The 21,696-nt window shown below is 42.5% G+C and overlaps 1 protein-coding gene across 2 annotated transcripts in view; it reads left to right on the top strand.

Moving 5' to 3' along the window:
- DDR2 (discoidin domain receptor tyrosine kinase 2) overlaps positions 1–21,696 on the top strand; it is a 156,407-nt gene that overhangs the window by 98,342 nt on the left and 36,369 nt on the right. For both annotated transcript variants that reach the window (XM_059042350.2, XM_067040055.1), the window contains one exon: positions 328–436. In XM_059042350.2, the coding sequence (XP_058898333.1) occupies positions 355–436 (82 nt within the window). In that variant the 5' untranslated portion in view covers positions 328–354. The remainder of the gene's footprint in view (positions 1–327; positions 437–21,696) is intronic.

Consider the following 21,696-nt stretch of genomic DNA (forward strand, 5'->3'; position numbering starts at 1 on the left):
CCAATTTGGGTAAGTATTTATCTTACTAAAACTTTGTTACCCACCTATAGTTTGGCTAATTTTACTTGCATGAGTATATGATCTAATAGAGTTTGAAAATTCTTATATTACATAACTATTGAATGTCTCAGAGTTTGAAAATTCTTATAGTATGTGACTATTGAATGTCCCATTCAAGTATTAAAATCCATGATTTAAAGTTCTGAATATAGAAATAAACACTGTAAGAACACAAAGTTGCAAGTTGAGTTCATTCATGCTGAAAGTATCTGCCTCACTCATTTCCTCTCCTCTTTCTTGTTTTCTTGCATTTCTGGTGGGCTGCAGGCTCCAGTTCCAACACCATCTTCTGAGATGATCCTGATTCCCAGAATGCCCTCGGTGCTGCTACTGCTGCTGCCTATCTTGAGTTCTGCAAAAGCTCAGGTTAACCCAGGTAACACAGCCAGTGCTCAGCCCCACGCTGGAAGACAGATGAACACTCAAGCCCATCAATGTTCATCTTGGGAAAGGCACTGCTAAGGGGCCCAAAAGGTCATTCCTCCCTCCCTGTTTTTCCCTCCATGGTGAAACCTGGCCATAGCAGGAACAGAAATTACTATACTCTCTCTATGACATATTGTGAAAGGGCTTTTTATATGGAGTAGGGTAGAATAAAAGGAACATTTTAAAAAATGGGAGGTGGAAGAAGCAAATATTTGCTTCTGCATCTTCTAGGACACTGAAGGAGAGAATTTTTAGATGCCTTGGATAAATTCTGCAGGTTGGTTCTCTAGTTACGTTTGGCTGTCTGAGGCCTGTATTTTACTTGGATGTCATGTTATGTTTTGGGGACCCTGGTCTTGTAGGATCTCAGGCAGTGTCCCTTTCCTACAGGGTGTGGCCATGCTAAAAAATAGGTATGTTAGTCCCCTTCCCCCAATTTTTAAAATTACATGCATATTTTAACTTTAAATTGAAGTATACAATTGTATCACTTGTCTATTACCATAGTAATACCGCTTAACAACTTATGCAAAATTGGTGATTTAGTCTTTAGTCTTTGTTGGACTATTCTTCTGGTCTCTTCTGGATTCATGCACATATCTGGGAGTAAGCTGGTTATTAGCTCATTGAGGATGGCCTTGGCTCTGACAACTGGGGCAACTTTGCTGTGCTCTCTTCCAGCAGATTAGTATAGATATGTTTTAATGGAAATTGCACAGCAGCAAGAGCAGAAAGGGAAACATGCAGCATGTTTCGAGCCAGTGCTTGAGTCATGTTCTCTGAGATATCAGTGTCCAAAGCAAGTCACGTGGCCAAGCCCAGAGTCAGAGTGGGAGAGCACAAAAAATTACACAAGGAAGGTCTGAATACCTTCAGGAAAGGGAAGGGTGAAGAGTTGAAGTCATTTTTTTCATTTTGCCACAAATATAAATATAGGAATGTAGATATAGCATAAGTGCTCAATTTGATGAATTTTACAAACTGAGCACATCCATCTAAGCAGTATCCAGATTAAGAAATGAACTGTACCAGCACTTCAGAGGCTCTCCTCACTCTCTCTTTCAGTCACTTTTCCCCACCCTCACCCCAAGGGTAGTCATGATTTTGTTTTCTAACAACATAAATTCATTCTTCCTGGTTTTATACTTTATTTAAGTGGAGTCATCTTTTGTGTCTGGCTTCTTTCATTCAATACTTTGTTCATGATATTCATCCATGTCATTGCATGCAGTTGGTGACTGTTTCCATTGTTGTATATTATTATTTTATTTGAATATTTTATTTATTCAGTCTACTGTAGATGGGAATTTGGATCATTTCCAGTTTGAGATCATTATGAATAAAGCTCCTGTAACCCTTCTTGTAAAGGTCTTTTGATAGAGGTATATACTCAAGTCAAAAGACTTGAGTATATACCTAGAAGTGGCTTATGTGTTTCATATAATCTGTTTTTCTACATGTGGCCAAAGAGTTTTCCAAAGTGATTTTACCAATATACCACCCCATGGCAGTGTATGAGCGTTCCAGTTGCTTCATTCTATATTTGGATTCCTGAGGGCATTTTCATTTCCTCTTCTTCATATAGCATGAGTGTACACTTGTGAAATGCTCACCTTATTACTTTCTTATAATAAGCTTAGTTGGTATATCCCAGATCTGAACTTTGACACCATTCTTTCATTTTTCTGCTTTGCATTCCTCTCACCTAGTTGAAGTCTGGTTGCCTCCTACTACATTTACCAAGCGCAGTGTCATTCTCCCTGCTTTGGTCTCCAAGGAAGAGTTGCTGTGAATGCACAGAATGGTAGGATGTTTTGGTGCTTGGCACACTCATAGAGACTGGTATGACATGAGGCTATTTAAATGACTAAACCCAAAGAGCTAGCCATCTGTGTTTGACAACATCGCTGTAGCCCCCTGGAACAGAAAACAGGCTGTTTGAAGACAGCAAGCAGTTATCTTGAAAACATTTCCCCCCATTCCTGGCATCAACTATTTCTACTGGCTCTTTCTGCCAAGGAAAAAGAAATCAGGGTCTTGACTTGCAAAGATCTTTATAGGAACATGGAATATTTGAGGTATGCTGAGAAGATAATACTTCCCTCTACCATTTCTTGTATTTTACCAAGTTAAGCTGGAGACAAGCAATGGGAAGCAGTGAGTCTAGTCACAAAGCTTGGGGCTCATGGAGGCTTAGGGCTCGCACACACTGATGAGCTCAGAGTAGGTACATAACAAATGCGTGTTGATTTAAGGATGACTTTTCAGAAGTCCTTATGGGTGTCACCGAAGGACTGAAAGTAATAGAGTAAATTCTTGGCCAGTTAGATCTTCCCCACAGGCTGGCCATTTGGTATAAATAGATGAAATGTTGGAGTTAAGTCAGGAGAATTGGGTTCTAAACAAATCTTATATACAATCTATTGTTAAATATTGAAATATGTTTTAATGGATTATTAAGTGTAAATATTGTTTGGCAAATAGTAACTGGGCTAAGCATTAAATTCAATTAATATATAAAGTCTAAAACAAACACTGATTTAAGCTCATTTTGAAGATTTCACTGTGGCCATTAGTCAGTGAGCCTTCTGCCTTAGTATGACTTATTCATAATAAGGATATTGAATATTTAAAAATATCAATCTAGACAAAGAAGCAGAAGCCAACAGAGGGTGAATAATGTTGCTATATAGAGAAATTCTCTACAAATGAGATCATAAGTGTCCTACAGTTGCCACCCCCATGGAGGCTTCAGAGTAGTGCTAGTGTGATACAGTTCAAGGCATGAGGGCAGTTGGGCTGGTGGCTCACTGCTCTGAAGCACTGGAGTTTTGACAGTGGCAGCAAAGCAGGTAGTGGGTCAGGTGATGTTAGTAGCATTTCCAGTAGTGGCAGTGTTGAAATTGGTATTGTCACTATGGGCTGCTGTGGAAGGTTTTCAAGTCCATATGGGAGATACTGACATAGAGGTGTGTGTACATAGTCTTGAAGTGTGAAAAGTGTGCCTAGCCCTCTTCTAGCTGCAACAGTGCATCAGGGATTGGAACCTACTGACTGTCAGTTCAAAGAGGAAGTCATTGGAAAAGTCTGAGACAGTTCCCTCTGTCAATATCTTGTCTCAGGAGAATCATTTAGCTATTGGCATCTGCATCAAAGAATCATACCAACAATTTCTGAACAACATTTCTACAAATCATCAAATGATTTGGATATTATTAGAACATTCTAATGAATGATTTGCAGTTCATTTGGAAAATAATATTTAACTCACTTAGAAAATTATTTTGAGAACAATCCTAGTTACAATCCTGGCTTTTTTTTTTAAATTGAAGTGTAGTTGCTGTACAATATTATAGGTGTACAATGTAGTGATTCACAACTTTTTAAGGTTATACTCCATTTATAGTTATTATAAAATAGTGGCTATATTCCCCATTTTGTACAGTATATCCTTGTAGCTTGTAGCTTGTTTTATACCTAATAGTTTGCACCTTTTAATCCCCTACTCTCCCCTCTGGTATTTCCCCTCCCCCATTCTCTATCCCCTCTGGTAACCACTAGTTTGTTCTCTATATCTGTGAGTCTGCTTCTTTCTTGTTATATTCACTAGTTTGTTGTATTTTTTAGATTCCACATATAAATGATATCATACAGTATTTGTCTTTGTCTGACTTATTTCACTTAGCATAATGCCCTCCAGTTCCATTCATGTTGGTGAAATGGTAAAATTTCATTATTTTTTATGGTTGAGTAGTATTCCATTGTATATATACACCACATCTTCTTGATCCATTTGTTTGTTGAAAGACATTTAGGTTGCTTCCCTTGGCTTGGTCTTAAATTAGTTGCATAACACTACTAAGTCATTATATTTTTCTTTGTACTTTCTTAATCCTTTCACCAGTAGTAAAATGAAGTTGGATTAGATAATGTATGAGATCCTTTGTCACAAACCTACTATGATTTAGTGGTATGGGAACTTTACAGCCCATATTGGAAGATATTGCTAGGCTTTGGGCTTGGAAACAGGGTCCCTGAACTTGCATGGCTATTCTTTGTAAGAAAGACCATTTGTCCCCAGCTCCCTGCCACTTCCCAGGCTCAAGGATCTAAAGTCTGAACTTCAGAAGAATCTTGCCTTTAAAGCTAAGCACATAGGAGATAGCTGATGAATATTTTTACAATTTAAATCCTAAAATGCTCCCTAGTGAGAAGTTGAGTCCAGAAACCCTGCCCCAGCCTAGCCTGCTGTAGCTTCATAGTACTAGAAGCCACCTTCTCTAGGGCATCTTTTTCTCTAGAGGTGGGTCCAAGAGGAAACCTTTTAGACAGAAGAAATAGCACAAGCAATGGCTGGGATGGTGGGAGAGTACACATGCAGAGTGATGAGCGAAGGACCCAATAGGGTAGTTTTCCATCCTCCGGTAGGGTCCATGGGTCAAGAACCCTCTTTCTTAACTTGGGCCAGGGCTACTGGACTTCATAGGAGAGCCAAGGCTACCTCCATGGGAAATGGACACCTCTAGACTCCACAATGAAGTACAAGAATACTCCTGGCTATTGAAGTTGTTTGATCAGTCACCAGGGTCAGGCTCCTCCAGAATGTATAAAACCGGTGTTTCAGTGGCCATTAAGGGTCCAGAACCTTGTGGAGTTCCAGGTAGGAGGAAGTAATAGAAGTAACTTGGTTATCCTGAAAACCTAGTCCTGAAAACCTGAAGTCCTGAGGACTCACTCAGCCAACTAGATAACTGCGTATGTGAAGAGCACAAGGGCAATTGTCCCCACTCTCCTGACTTGGCTTGTGACAACTGCTTGTGGTTGGAAAAGGGAGAAACACCTCTTCTCCCCAACAGGCAACCCAGGCATTTAGGATCCATGGTACAGAGCCAGGGCAGGGCAGTGCTGGGACTTCCCATTTCCATCCTGGATTTTCCCCTCATAGGAAGCAGGCAACTTGCTAGCAGTTCAGAGCTCTGGGGTGGGGCAGTCCTCCTTTGGTATCTAGAGTGTTCCCACTTTGAAAGGAGGAACAAAGACATTAAGGGTTTGAGATTCAGAGAGGAGTTCTCCTACTGGCTCCAAATTGGTTTTCGGTTCATCCCTGTCGTTTTATTCTTTCCAGCATCAGTCCTGCATTCAGTGAGTTCTTAGGGTCTAGTGACCTAGAATCCTAGGCTATTCATGATGCAATGAACCTTAGAGGTATTTAAGTACTTCCTTCTCATTTTACAGATAAAGGAACTGGGCACAAAGGGGGTGAATGATTTGTCCATGACTGCACACATAGCTAATGGCAAAGCAGGGACCCCCGGCTCCTGTCTCCCAGCCCCAGTTTTCTTCCACTGCTTTCTACCCACTCCTCTGGGAGCCATTTGAGGAAATGATCTTTCTCTAATAATCATGTATAGCTGGGCAGCCTCATGGTTTCCTTTCTGTGACTTCTGATGTTCATTTATGGGGGTGAGAGGTAATTTGGGTTTGAGGGACAGCCTGAAGCTAAGGAATAAGGTAAGACAACAGGATTCTATAGAGGTCACACTTGGAACCTCGATCTTGTTAGCACACTCAGCAAGCAAGGCTAGAGCTAGAAGCCCTTCAGGACCAACTTACCCTTGCAAAGAAACCAAAGTACCGGAGATGCTCTGGTGCTTTCTGCACAGAGTTGTCCCCTTCTCCCCACTCCCTCATCTCCCACCAAGGCTGATACCTGCTACGTTACCTACACACGTTTCCACACTGAAAAATCATTTTTGTTTCCCAGGGTTCTCATTATTCATTTTCTCTAGAGATGTGCTGAGAGGGTTTATGGGGCCTCAACTGTTAATCAGAAAGTGGTGCTAGTTCCAGGTTTCTGAAACCAGGCCTGAGGTGCTAAGGCTGTGTGTTTGTATGTATGTGTACGTGTGTACTTCATATGCCTTGAGCAGGGCCCTGGGAAGACAACTCCTGGGTTGAATTTCTCATAAGTGAGCAATGCTAGCTGCTGCCCAGATTGGCTCTTTCTTGCTTGTATGTTTGTTTGTTGAGTCTAGCCTCATGGTGGCCTTTGATATCCTTCCTGCCAGTAAAAGGATCTTTCTCTGGGGATAATAGGAACTCATTTGCCCCTAAGCACTCTTAGTTGTGCCAAATGGGGGAAAAGAGAATGAAAATTTTGAAGAAGAATACCAACTAATATTTAATGAGCATTTAATATATCTCTGGTACCATTCTAAGTGGCGTCAACAAATACAATCTTCACAATCATCTTATGAAGTAGGTGGTATTGTTATTCCAGTTTCACTGAGAGGAAATTGAGGCCCAGAAACATTAGGTAACTCAAGATTATAGACCTAGCCAAGTGACAGAGCTGGGATGTGATCCTCCTCTGGGAGCACATTCTTGACCTCTGTGCTCTACTGCCTCCTGGAGTGTTAGACTCATTGAATGTTTGTGCTACCCAATCACATCAAGTCTCCAATGTCATGCTGGCTGAGATGGTGAAGGTATGAGAGTGACCCAGAGATAAAGGAATTTGCCAGTTTCGGTGAAAAAAGGAAGGGAGAGCATTGAGCTCAAGTAAAGGCACAGAGCCACAAATAGAAAAAACAAGAGGGTGGAGGTGGTTGTCACTGAGGGGTCATAGGGCAAAGATGAGGTCAAGGTGTTGCCAAAAACAGGAACCATATGATTTTGGGATCCTCGGTATGTGACAAGTGCTTTCCGATCAAAGGCTTTGCTGTCACCCAGTGATAACAAAATGCTGTGCCAATGTCTTCCCTCCCAGGATGCACGTTCCTTTTGCTGTAAGATTTCAACAAATCTGGGATCAGGACATTCTAAAATCTAAACAAGCAATAAGCTTCTTTGGGCCCTCTTTCTAGATTGTCCCCTAAATTGGTGTTTCTTCTTGACCCTGAGGTCATATTACAGACAGCGTGGAGAGTATGTGCTGACAGCAGAGTGTGATGACAAAAAAGATGGTGAAGAGACCATGGCAACTGAGAGATCTAGATTCTAGTTCCAGCTCTGTCACTATCTAGCTTAGTGACTTTAGCTAAATCTCTGCACCTCACTTTGCTCCCTTATAAAATGGGAAGAATAAACTCTGCTTTCTGCACTTCACAGGGTTACTATAGGGAGACCAAATGAAATAATGAAGTCAATGGGCTTTGGAAAGTTATATGCAAATATCAAGGGTTGTGATTTGTTACTTTTGGAAGAGAAGGAAATTAAAATAACCCAAACACTATAAAACAATAGTTTCTATCAAGCAGATGATGGAGGAGGAAAGAGAAAAAGCGTTCATTAGTGACTATTATCGTCCCTTGTGGTCTCCAAGAGAGACTCAAGTTACCTTTGGAGAATAGGGATTTCTAACAACCCTGAACTCCGGCCATCCTAATTCCAAGGGATTCAGGGCCATGTGCCCAGGCTGAGCATATCTGTGACAGTGTATTTTTTCTGGGGAGAATAGTATGATTGTTGACTTAGCTCTTGGTCTTAGCCAACAGGCCTCTGAAGAGCATGGATGTGGTAAGATAGCCCTCCCAGAATTTTTCAGTGGTTTGGACACATACACAGTAAAGTAAAGCAAAAGTTAAGACATTCAAAACAATGAGGGTTTTGGAGCGGGGGGTGGGGGGGCTTAAGTGGGAGGTGATGAGTTGTTAAAAAGTATGCAACTTCTTTTTTTCCTGCTTCACAGATGTTGATGACTTTGGCTATTGTCTTATTTGGTGTGGTGTCGATCTCTTGTGTCCTCATGACAGACACCTATCACCGTGCTTGGCTTATAGAGGCAATCAATAAATATTTGAGGAATAAAAAGAAGGCAGGAAAGAAGGGAAGTTAAGAAGCTCCCAGGCTTCTCTGTTTTTCCTACAAAAATGGATCTAAATTATGCCATGTGAGACTTAATCTCACAAAGATGTTCAGAAGCTGAGAAGAGGCCATTCGATATCATCCCTTTAAGTGACGGGAGTGCAAAGTAGAAGGGTGATACACCGAAGTTCCCTGAGCTGCAGCTACTAATGTGCAGTAAAGAGGTCCAGCCTCTGATGTCCGAGGGCTGAGAGAGCCCTTCGCCTTGCAGAGGTAGAGTGCAGACTCTGCTTATTCCTAAAAGCTTAAGGTCTCCCTCCTTTGGCCCTGTGGGCAGAGAATTTTAGTGGTTATAAATAAAGAAAAATGTGCTTAAGTTTACCCAAATATGTGTAAAGCTTTTACTCTTGACTTTTCAAGGGAGGGATTCAGATTTACTCTTTTGGGTGCTGTAAGCTGTAGTCAATATATAAGGTCTAACAATGAAGAGTATCTTCTATGTATAAGCATTGCTAACTTAAGAAATGGTTCATCCTGGCATAAGAGAAGCCCTGGCTATGGGGACAGGCTAAAACCACCTTGAGAAAGCTATAATATTAGTTTGTTTGTTTTTAGTAGGTTAGACCAATACTTAGGACTTTGTCATAGCTTTTCTTATTGAGGAACTTGCTCAATAGTGATGGATGGCTATCCTCCTCCTCCTCCTCCTCCTCCTCCTCCTACTACTACTACTATACTACTACTACTACTACTATACTACTACTACTGCTACTACTACTACTACTGCTACAACTACTAATGATAACAGCAACAACGACATGGTGTATCTATGGCTACTGGTTGTGTTTCTTGATTAAGTAAAATTAATCCTTAATTTCTTTTATGAGGATGAATCTAAATTCCTCTCTTGAAGTGCCAAGAGTAAGAAATTTACAAATACTGAGATAAATTCAAACAAATTTTTCTTTATTTATAATTACTAAGATGTCCTGAAATTGACTTGGCCCACTTCTCTGTGAGACTAGGGTGGCTTTCTCTTTATTTTTATTTTTTTTTTGCGGTACGCGGGCCTCTCACTGTTGTGGCCTCTCCCGTTGCGGAGCACAGGCTCCGGACGCGCAGGCTCAGCGGCCGTGGCTCACGGGCCCAGCCGCTCCGCGGCACGTGGGATCCTCCCAGACCGGGGCACGAACCCGCGTCCCCTGCATCGGCAGGCGGACTCTCAACCACTGCGCCACCAGCGAAACCCTGGCCATCTCTTTAGAAATGTGTTTGGATCTTTGATTTTCTTAAGAGGAGGTGAACCCAAAGTCTAGATTGGCCAACAGTGAAAGCAGTTGGATCTGCCTTTACTTGGTAGAGTAGAATTTCTTCACTCTGGGCAATTGGTAAGGGTATAAGCTTGGATTCTTAGTTATTCAGTGCTTTTTAAAAACTCCTGTGTTTTCTCTGTGGCCTCTCTTCCTGGTGGGTCCTGAACTCTAATCTTTGTTTTGTCAGACTCAAAAACTCAGTTCAGCCTTTCAGAGGGTTTCTCCTTAGGTTTCTCCACTGCGTCTCTACACAGCCCCGTCATTTGGCAAATGTGCTGAGCAAGAAAAAAGCTGCCTGCTAGGAGGATCCCAGGTCTACTTCAAAAGCTCTTAGATTTTATCCTCTAGTGACCCTCTAACCAGTGCAAAGCCCAGAGTCAGCCTTTTGCCCTTGCCTCTGTTGACAAAGGGCTACACATGACTACAGAAGTTATGTCACCTGTCCGATTCTCCCTTCTCTGAAGCTTCAGTTTCTCTGTTCTCACTACCTCAGCAGCAATCAGATGCCTTCAAGTAGATGATTTGTGAATTTTATTCAGTTCTTCCAGTTATCCTCAGGTGGAGGGTTACTGCAAGCTACTCCATGCCACCTGGAAACAGAAATAAAAAGTTAACTTTCGGGCTTCCCTGGTGGCGCAGTGGTTGAGAATCCGCCTGCCGATGCAGGGGATATGGGTTCGTGCCCCGGTCCGGGAGGATCCCACATGCCGCGGAGCGGCTGGGCCCGTGAGCCATGGCCGCTGAGCCTGTGCGTCCGGAGCCTGTGCCCCGCAACGGGAGAGGCCACAACAGTGAGAGGCCCGCGTACCACAAAAAAAAAAAAAAAAAAAAGGTTAACTTTTATCTCGTTGCCATTGTGATTCATATTAACTGATTATGCTTTGCTTTTCGAATTGGCTAGTAGGAAGCTCAGAGACAAATTTGAGGCCCATCACCAGCAAAAGGTATAGAACCAAATGTAATATTTTGGATATAAACCTTAGCTCTATCTTATCTTTTTGTCCCTGTTCTCTTTCCCCTTTCCCACATTTCTCCCCTTATTTGTCTGTTTATTTATTTACTTAGTATCTTATACAACTTTGGAAGCCAATTCCAATCTTTTTTTTTTTTTTAGAATGAATCAGAGTAAAAATAGTTAAGAAAATAACACCTAACCTTTATTAAATGTTACTGTTCTAAGCATTACTCTGCTCTAAACATTACTATCTAAGTACTTGACATATATAACTCATATTTCCTTACAACATTCTTATAAACAAGTAGTATTATTACTGTTAAACTGAGAGGCTTAAAGCTTAATTAATCTTCCTAAGGCCATAAAACCTTTGAATTGCTTAAGAAAATGTGAATGCAATGTCCCCTCTCCTTCTCCTAGATATCATTTACTGAGCCCCATTGCCTTCCAGGAAGTGTGCTAAGTTCTTTGCATACATTATATTAAATCTCCACAACGACGCTGTTTGGCAGGATTATTAAAAAACTAGGAAGTTGAGGTTCAGAGTGGCTTAGTAACTTGTCTTGGGGGTCCTGCAATTTGGAAATGGCAGAATCAAGTTTTAAGCATAGACCTATTTTGATTCCAAACTATGCCGCGGCTTTCTTCTCAACTCCTGACTCATGGCTACCCAGCTGTGTCTTCAACCTGCCTCCCTGTTGAGGGAATGAGCACACTATTTTACTACGAGTCTTTCTCTGACTTTGTTAACCAGGAAGAAGAACATATCTTGTCTGACCCTCATCTCAGTACCCGGAAATCCAGCATAGCTTGGGGACCCCTCTTCTGGAGCTCTGCAATAACTGTTTCTGGAAAATATTTTGGCCTTTTAGGAAAACTGCAATTCTAAAGAACTGTTCCTAAGGGAAATTTAGACTTGGGCAAAAGAGGTCTTGGCAAAATAGCTGCATTGTACCTAGAGGAACCCAAATAATTTTCCTTGGCATCTAGCAAGATCCCTTTATGTAGATATTTACCTGCACAGTGAACCAGTCTGAAGTAGCCTGCTAGGTAGAGCTTATGGAGAGAAGGGGCCCAAATAACAGCTTCTTTAACTAGACCACCTTGTCCTCTCTGGAGCTGAAAAAACTAGGTCATGGTAGCCTGAGCTTGAAGAAAGAGGAACCAGGGATCAGGGGATCTGAATTTCAGTCCTGACTACCCTAGTCAGCTGTGCATCCTTGAGTAAGTCAATTCACCTTTCTGGGCCTCAGAGATTCTGATATTTAACATGGAGCCATTGAAGGGATTGGTTTCCTAAAGTCCTGGCTCTAAAGTTTTATGATTACAAATGCTCCTTTAGGCCAGAGACTGTCTTGGGTCCCCTGGTTGACCCTAATAACTGCACTCCACCCCTGTCAATCTTACCTTGCCTGTGCCCAGAGAGGCCGAGCTGTCAGCTCTTCGTGCCTCAGGCCTTCTGTGTGCCTTGTGTGTGTGTTTTCTTGGAAGCTGCATATAGGACACTCATTGATGGGGGCCTGTGGTCTGGAGCTAACAGTGAGATTGTAAACATCATGGAACAAGCAGCCCTTTCAGGCTCTCAACTTTGGCAGCACAGTGTGAAAATAATTCTTGGAAGCTGGGGCCTGGTGGCTGCTGCTTCTCCTCAGCCTGCCTGCCAGGTTCTACCAGAGCTCAGGATGGACCGAGCTCCTGCTTGGGCATGTAGCAGCCAGTACTGGTAGTTTTCCACTCTGAGAAACTGGAAAAGTGAGTTGGCTTCTCTGTCCAGGAGACTGGTGGATAGTGGAAGCATCAGGAAACCACCAAGACAACTCAGCAGGCAAAATCAGGTGATACTTCTTTGCTGCAGGGTCTCTTGCTTCCCTTGCTATTTTCTGCCTTTTCATGCTGCTGTATATTTCATAATGTGGAGCTCAGAGGCAGATGGATGGGCTCTGATAAACGATGAGGTAGGCTTGAGGGAAAGTAAGGGAACCTGACAATTAGGACTTGGCAATTCTGAGTCTTTGCTATTGGCTGGGATCCCTTCCACAGAAGGAGTTTACCAAAAATAGGCATATTCAATAGGAAAACCACATTGGTACTGCTAAGAAGTGCCACGTTGGTTGCCCTGGGCCAACGTTCATCCTGGTTCCAAAGACCCACTAGGATGAGAAAGGCCATCCAAGATCATCTTGTTTATTTTCCTGTGTCCTTTCTCTGAGTCCCCTGGCAATACTGATTCATCAAGACACTTTGCCTAATGGCTGCTTTGCTGGCTCTTATCTCTGAATTCCCTTTCCTCATCTTTATATTTCTTGGTCTCAACTTCTAGACCTCCAGCCCCACTCCACTGTCTGAAGAGGGTTTGTAACACTTGTGGCCCAGAGCCTTATCTAGCTTGAGCTGGGGATCCTCCACTGACTAATATTCATGTCAGAACTTCTCTTCCTTTCCTGCAAATGCCCACAAAACCCTTGAAAGAGCATTCCTGCTGCTCACTGTCCTCTGGAGATGGTTGTGAGCTGGGAACAAGATGGCGCTCCCTCTGACAAACCTTGACCCTTGTTGGGGAAATGCAACAGAGCAGGGTATTTTTTCAGCAAACATGGGCTGAGTATCTTTTGTGGCCAGGCACTTTGGAAGGTACTGGAGCAGAGAAATGAATCAGTTGCAGCACCTGCTCTGAATAATTCAATTTGTGGTTAAGTTCACAGTCTCCATTCACCCATCCTTGCATTCATCCTCTGTCCGTCTACCCATCTCTCTACTTCTTTGTCTACTTATTTATTTGCCAAATGTGTGTTGAGCATCTAATGGTGCTCTGTGTTGGCAGATGGTGAGGGGGAAAAGAAAGAATCTGATATGATTACCATTCTCAAAATTGCTTACAGTTTCAATAAGCAGGTAAACAAGCACAAGTAAAATGGAAACTCTGGTGAAGGTTGTTACCTAAAAGAACCCCCCATTTTCCCCGCCATCACTTTTATCCTCATACCATGTTTTAGTGTTTTCCATAGTTTTGTCACACTACCTGAAATAGTAATAGCTAATAAGAGCTATAGTCAAATAGACAATTTGATTGCCTATTTTTAAAAATTTATTTATTTATTTAATTTATTTTTGGCTGCATTGGGTCTCCATTGCTGCACGTGGGCTTTTTCTAGTTGCGGCTAGTGGGAGCTACTCTTCTTTGCAGCGCGTGGGCTGCTCATTGCGGTGGCTTCTTTTGTTGTGGAGCATGGGCTCTAGGTGTGTGGGCTTCAGTAGTTGTGGCACACAGGCTCAGTAGTTGTGGCACGCAAGCTCAGTAGTTGTGATTCTCGGGTACTAGAGCGCAGGCTCAGTAGTTGTGGCACACAAGCTTAGGTGCTCCATGGCATGTGGGATCTTCCCTGAACAGGGCTAGAACCCGTGTCCCCTGCATTGGCAGGCAGATTCTGAACCACTGCACCACAAGGGAAGCCCTGATTGCCTATTTGGTTGTTGAAAATCTATTGCCTTTTGTCTGTCTCCCCTACCAGAAAGTAAGGTCCATGAGATAAATCATTTTCTCTATCTTGTTCACTACTGTGTCTTCAGAATAGTACCTTACACATAGCAGAACCTTATTTATTAAATAAATACACAAATAGTCATTAAATAAATAAACTTGTTAAATAAATCCATGATCAAATCCATGAGTAAATCCATGAATAAACCCATGATAGGTTGCAATAAAATATGTAATGGCCCAGGCTTACAAGGAAGTCTCAGATGTCTGCTGCCTGGTAAAATGTCATTAGTAGGGGCTATCCTTCTCTAACTTCCCAGGCCTTTGTTTTTAAGTTCTGTAATAATAAACAACATAAAACTCTTCTTTTACCACTTTTTCAACAGATATTTATTGAGTACTCAGTTAACGCCACACACCCTACTAGAAACTAGAGAGACAACAGAGGGAAAGATAGACAGGATCCTGCCCTCGAAACATGTACTGTTTAGTGGGGAGACTGAAATTAAACAATTATTTGTTCTACAAGTGTGAAAGATGCTATAAAGGAAAAGCAGTGCATTATAAGCATTTAACAGAGATTTCTAATTTAGCTGGGGTCTCAGAGGAGTTCCCTAAGGGAGGCATGGTCTGAGAGCTGGAGGATGAGCAGGAGTTAGTAGGTAAACGAGGGGAAAGGAAGAACATTTCAGGCAAAGGGTGCAACATGTTTAGAGAGACCTCGAGGCTGGAAGGTCCTTTGTGTCGTTGTGAAGTTGAAATAAGACCAGAGTGCTGGGATACAGAGAGCAAAGATCTGGCATGTCCCAAGATGTGGCCACATTATCCTGAGAAGAATGAGAAGCTGTTAGAAGGTTTATATTAGGATAAGCCTTTAGGAAGCTCACCTGTGCTGCTATATGGAGAAGGGACAATAGGGGAACCGGGAAGAAGAGCTAGAAGGCATTACAGTTGTCCACATGTGAGATGGTGGAGGTTGGGCCCTGCATAGGAGGTGTGCGGAAGGAGAGAAATAGCTGGACTTAAGAAATTTGCAGGTGATAAATTTGTGGGATTTACTGATGGGCCCAGTGATTCTCAAAGGCCAAGTTTACATCTCACCCCTTGATTGTCTCTTAGCAGAGGTAACATGTCACCTATCATCCTGAATTCCTCCTCTCCAATAACTCTATATCCATCTCCAGGTAGAGGTTCAGAGACCCTGCTCTTGACTCAGGGAGAGCCCTTCTAGTTTTCGTCAATGTTGTTGCCACTCTGCTGTCTACACACAATGGGCTTAAACCCTTCTGTGTGATGCTTCGGTGTGATGGAAGGGCTGGAGGGGATGAGGACGAGGGGAGCTCTGACACATTTGCATTTTTTTATGTGGAGAGCTGAAGCCACATCTTCTCCCCCAGTTCCTCTAATTATCAAACTTGATTGTACATCAGAGTCACCTGGAGGGCTGGCGACACCATACTTTGCTGGGCTCCATCCCCAGAGTGTCTGATCCAGTAGGACTGTGATGGGGACTGAGAATTTGCATTTCTACCAAGTTCCCGGGTGATGGTGATCCTGCTGGTCCTGGGAGCATACTTTGAGGACCACGGCGCTAACACAATGCTAGATAAGGAGATCAGAGCCTTCGGGAGGGAGTTGATACTCCTTTACACCCAGGAGAGTATCCTATGTGGGATCTCAGTCTCTCTCTCTCTCTCTCCCTCTTTCTCTGTTAAATAGGGTAAGTTCTTGTAAGACCTTAGTTAGAACACAACATAGAAAGGATCCCTGAGCCTGGGAAATATAATGAAACTGAAATGTTCCATGAGGGCAGCTATAGCAGCAGCATCTCTGTTGAAACTACTTGGTTGCTGTTCCCAGGATAAGCAGTGCCTTGGTGGGGAAGTTCTTTGCAACAATATCATGATTCACCCCATGCGACCCTCCTTCTCCATTTCTGGTTTACTTTAGATGTTCCAGGAAGCAGTTCTCATTACACTCATGGCTCAGTGACTAGAGATACATGATAGCCAGGAATGAAAGCCCAGTGGGACTGTGAATGAGGATTTCTCTGGCTGTCTGGCGGAGTCCCAGAGGATCATCCTGGGTCCAGGCTGGGAGGGATCTGGGAGCAGTGTGGTTGCACAGCAGAAGCACCCGGGAGACTTTAGAAATATGTAGGTTCCTGGGCTCAGATTCAGATATGCCAAAAACTAATCTCTAAGAGGAGGCTCATAAATATGTATTCTAGAACCTTCCCAAGTGATTCTAAAGTAATTGGTCCATGGACTGTCTTTTGAGAACCACCGCCTTAGAGAACGTCTACTCTGACTCCCTTGTTCTCCACAGGAAGAAACTGAGATCTAAAGAGGGTGTGTGGAGTTGGCCCAGATCCCACATGGTTTAAATCAGGGGTCCCCAGCCCCCAGGCCTCGGACCAGCGCCGGTCCGTGGCCTGTTAGGAACTGGGCCACACAGCAGGAGGTGAGCGGTTGGTGACTGAGCAAAGCTTCATCTGTTGCTCGCTCTTCATCGCTCCCCATTGCTCGCATTACTGCCCGAACCATTGGTCACATTACCGCCTGAACCATTCTCCCTATACCTCCCATGCCCCACCCCCTCCCTGCCCCTCATCCATGGAAAAATTGTCTTCCATCAAACTGGTCCCTGGTGCCAAAAATGTTGGGGACCACTGGTTTAAGTGGTAGAGCCAGGAATGAATTTGAAATCACTTGATTTTCAGAGGTTGTATAGTTTAGTGAGGTCACAGCCTCTAGAGTCAGATTCTATTCTGAGTTAATATTTACTCAGTGAAAGGTCTTGGGTAGTTATTTAAACTCTTACCAGTAAAAATGGGTAATAGTTGGGAAACTTGAAATAATGAGTGACAAAATGCTTATCTCGTTGCCTGCACTTGATAAATGCTTCTAAATGGATGCTATTCTTACCATATTTCATCGAATTTGAGAAACTTCTGACTCTAAGATATATCATTACTTTCTGTGCCTCTAAGGAAAAAAACAAAACAAAACAAAGCTATCTATGACTCACTATTTGCTTGCAAGATGCACTCAGATTTGTAGAGATGTTAACATGTGAAGAAAAAAAAAGGAAATGTGGTATTCCAATTCTCTTTCCTCCACTCTACGAAGGTTATTATGTTATTAAATGAAATACTTCAACAATAAATGCAGATTTCTGAAGAAGAAGCATACAGTGTGCTAGAAGAACAGCAAAGAGGCCAGCATGGCTGACGGGAAGTGTAGGGTGGAAATGAGGTCCAGGACACTCAGGGCACAGATGATGTGTAAGGATTTTGAATTTTATTATGAGTGAGATGGGAAGTTAATAGAGTGCTTTGAGCAGAAGAGTTACATGATCTGATTTACATTTTAGTAGATACATGGGACAAAAGCAGGCCAGTAGGAGGTTCTTGTTCTCTTCTTGGTGATAGGGGACAGTGAATTGGCCTAGATTGGTAGCACAATATTTGTAAAAGATAGGTGCGATACAGGAATATTTTTAGAGTAGCTAATAGGATTTACTATTACCTTATGGACTGGATATGAAGTATGAAGGGAGTCAAGGATGGGCCTCAAGATTTTTGGCTCAAGTCATTGGAAGAATGGAGTTGGCTGAAATGGAAAAAGCTAGGGAATGAGTTTTGTAGGGAGACTATATTTTACTCAACTTTCTTCTTATTCCTGATCTATATCTATCTCAAATGTTTACCTTCTGTTTTCGATGAATGTTTTTTAAGCACCTATTCTCTCCCCAGATGTGCACTGAGAAATAAAAACAAAGATACAGTCCTTTTATGTTTTCCCTCCAAAAGTTTGGCATCTGTAGGGGAGATAGGACTCACAGAAATAAGTATATTACATAACAGTCTGTACCTACTGCTATAACAGAGATGTTGAAAATGTCAGAAATCAGAAGAAGGAGAAATTTATTGGAAGTGGTACTATCCTCCTTCAGAAATGCTTGCTTTAGTTGAGTATGAGTTCATTAGCCTGCAAAAGGAGGGTGCTAGATAATAACTTAGGCTAGTCTTTTCACTGCAGGTACACTGACCTTGCTGTACCTCCAGCAGCCAAGAACACTCTTTCCTTGCATTTCCTGTGCCCTTTACACGAAGCATGTTCCCCTCTGGAGTCACCTGGCTTGCTGCCTTCCTTCACTGAGCTCTCTGCTCAGTCAGCTTATCTCAGAGGTCTTCCTGATCTCTTTAGTTAAAAGAGAACCTATTCCCTTTCTGTACTGTTATTTTCTTCACAGCATTTACCATCTCCTCCCCTATTAAATTTTTATTTGCTTATTGTCTTCTCTCCCACCCTAGAATGTAAACTCTGTGATGGAAGACACTTTGCTTTGTTTGCTGTTGTAACCCCATAAAAATCACCCCCCAATCATTGGGTGAATGAATTAATAACAATAGGATATTTTAAAAAACATGGATTTGGTAAGCAATAAGCAAACAAGTAGATTATCATGCTGTGGGTGATGTTGAGATTGGACTGGATTCAGGAATGAACTTTGGTTTCAGAAGGGATGAAGGGTGCCAGAGAGCAGCTCGCTTACTGATCAGCTGAGCTGCCATCAGCATCCTGGCATCTTGGGAGAGACAGCTTTCTTCAGGTCATTCTTTTGGCTAAACCAGAGCAGGGCAGTCTGGTGCACTGGGACAAACTTTGGGTTAGGACTCAGAGATGTGATCTAAGTCAAACCCCCATTACTTAATAGCCATGGGATTTCAGCTGGTTTCCTCACATACAATTTGAAAATAATAGTACATGCCCTCCCTACCACATTGGGTTACTGGGAGGGTAAAAAAAGGTAGGTAGGCTTCCCTGGTGGAGCAGTTGTTGAGAGTCCGCCTGCCGATGTAGGGGACACGGGTTCGAGCCCTGGTCCGGGAAGATCCCACATGCCATGGAGCAGCTAAGCCCTCGTGCCACAACTACTGCAGCCCGCTCGCCTAGAGCCTGAGCTCCGCAACAAGAAAAGCCACCACGACGAGAATCCCTCGCACCGCAATGAAGAGTAGCCCCCGCTCACCGCAACTAGAGAAAGCTCGCGCATAGCAACGAAGACACAATGCAGCCAAATATAAATAAATAAACTGATTTTTTAAAAAAGTCATTATAAATATTGGTTATATTCCCTGTGCTGTAAAATTTAGAAAAAGAGGTAGGCAGTTGGACAGCACTTTTCAAATTGTGAAGAATTGTATTTTAGGGGTCAAGATGGCAATTGGGGGCACTATGACATGGTTGATAGCCAAAAGAGCTGGAAATATCTGCCGTGGCGAGCCAGGCCCCCTCCCCAGGATGTCCCTGAGGGAAATATACACACAGGGGACAGTGGCAAAGGGAAAGCAAAGTTCTACTTTATTAGTAGCTGGGCTTTTGTCCTAAATGCCAATGCAGGTGCTCTGGTAAACTGGACTGGGGCATGTAGCATGTGGGTTAAAGGCCTCCAGAAGCCTCTCCTTGCCCATTAAGTCACTGATGCTAAGGACTAAAACACTTAGCACATGCAACAACATGTAGGAAAAACTTTGAGGAGGGGACCAGAGCAGACCTTTAGTCAGGGCATGGCCTTTGCTGCCTGATGGGATGAAACAGAAGAGAGGACAGTGCCCTGTGTGTGACTTTGAAATGTACATTGACCTCACTCATTGGTAATTTTGGCCTCATTGGGATCCTGTATTAGTATTTCCTCATCCTTACTCCTCCCTTCAATTTCATGTTCCAGAGTCTTCAGATTTTGAGAATCTGATGCTTCATTCCTGAACCTCCCAGATTCAAGCATAATGATTATCTATCTGCAGAACCAATCACCTCTGATGGAGAAATTATACATCTGACAAGAATAGGCAAAATGATACTTTCAAATCTGACTTGGAAAATGCAGTGGACAGTAACATAGAAGAGTTTCAGTTGGGTATATGGCCATGTTTCTTGTCAAAGCTGCCTGTATATGGTTTTGCTTAATCATACTGTTTCTTAAAGTGTCAGCTGGCCCTTGACTCAGAGTCATCCTTCCCTTTCCTAGGGTTGGACAAGAATCCAGGAACTTTTCTGGGTGTGATACGGATGGAAGGGCTTCTTGCCTTCAACTTGTCATGATTATAGTGGATATCCTTATTCTCCAAGCCCTCCATGTTCTTCAGGGACAGCAGTTTGGCTCTTTCTGTGCCAAGCTTGGGCACGATGCTCACATGAAACCATTTTCCCTTTGATGTTTTGCTACCTCTCCAGGGAACTTCTAGAAAAGGAGCTTGGTTCCTGTTAGCCCTGTAAGTTGCCTACCTTTGTCTCCTCTAGCCTAGGGAAACCTACCCATCTTCCTGCCACCTCTACTTCATCCTACGGTCTCTTAATGAAGGCAGCCTTTCCAGGAAGCCATTAGTCTTCAAGCAGTTTCTTATTTCTGCCCAGTAAACATAAATCTCCCATGGGGCGAAGGAACAGGAAGGCCTTGGCTATCTGCTTTGGAAAGGGGAGTGAAAATATACAAATAAAAATCTCAATATATTATCCCACCCCAGAGGTTACTTTTTGAAAAACAGCTTCACTGACATATAATTGACATACAATAAATGACACACATTAAAAATGCACAATTTGATCTGTTTTGACATATGTATAAACCTGTGAAATCTTCACCATAATCAAGATTATGACCATATCCATCACTGTCAAAATTTCTTTGTGTCCCCTTGTAATTCCTCTACCCACTCCTTCCTTCCCTAGGTAACCACTGATCTGCTTTCTGTCACTGTAGATTGACTAGTTTTCATTATCTAGAATTGTATAATATACAATATAAGTGGACGCACACCATATATACTCTTTTTGCCTGGTTCGTACTCTTCTTTACCTCGGCACAATTATTTTGAAATTTATCTGTGTTGTAGCATGTATCAATAGAGGGTTCTTTTTTATTACTTAGTATCACAGATGGGACTAGGATGAGGCAAAGGAGGTGCCTGGGGTGCAAAGTGCAAGCTGGTGCTCACCCGCAGGATCCTGCAAAGGCAGCACTGGGACTTCCATGACCCACCTCCTTATATTTTGCACCCTAAGTGCCTCACTTGCTTCGTTCTAATCCCAGTCCTGCTGAGTAGTATTTCACTGCATGGATATATCGCAATTTGTTTATCCATCTACCTGTTGATGACATATGATTGTTTCCCAATTTGCATTGTCTGTTACAAATAAAGCTGTTAAGGACACTCCTAAGTCTTTGTATGGGCTTACACTTTTATTTCTTTTGGACAAATGCCTAGGAGTGAGTGGCTGCACGACAGAATCAGTGTATAGATATATGGGTCTACTTCTGGACTTTCTCCTGTTTATTTGGTATGTTTGTTTATCTTATACCAACATCCCACTGTCTTGATTTCTGTAGTTTTATAATGTTTTAAAATCTAATGTTAGTTCTTCCTCTTAGATCTTCTTTTTCAAAGTTGTTTTGACTATTCTGGGATCTTTGCTCTTCCATATGATTTTTAGAATCAAGTTGTTCGTTTATACAAAAATGCCTGGTGAGACTTTGATTGGGTAGAATGGACATCTTAATAGTATTGATTCTTTTGACCCATAAACATTGTAGCATATTATCTCCACTTATTTTGATCTTTAATTTCTTTTTGCAGTGTTGGGTAGTTTTTA

This window comes from Kogia breviceps, chromosome 1, assembly GCF_026419965.1.
Source record: "Kogia breviceps isolate mKogBre1 chromosome 1, mKogBre1 haplotype 1, whole genome shotgun sequence".
NCBI lineage: Eukaryota > Metazoa > Chordata > Mammalia > Artiodactyla > Physeteridae > Kogia > Kogia breviceps.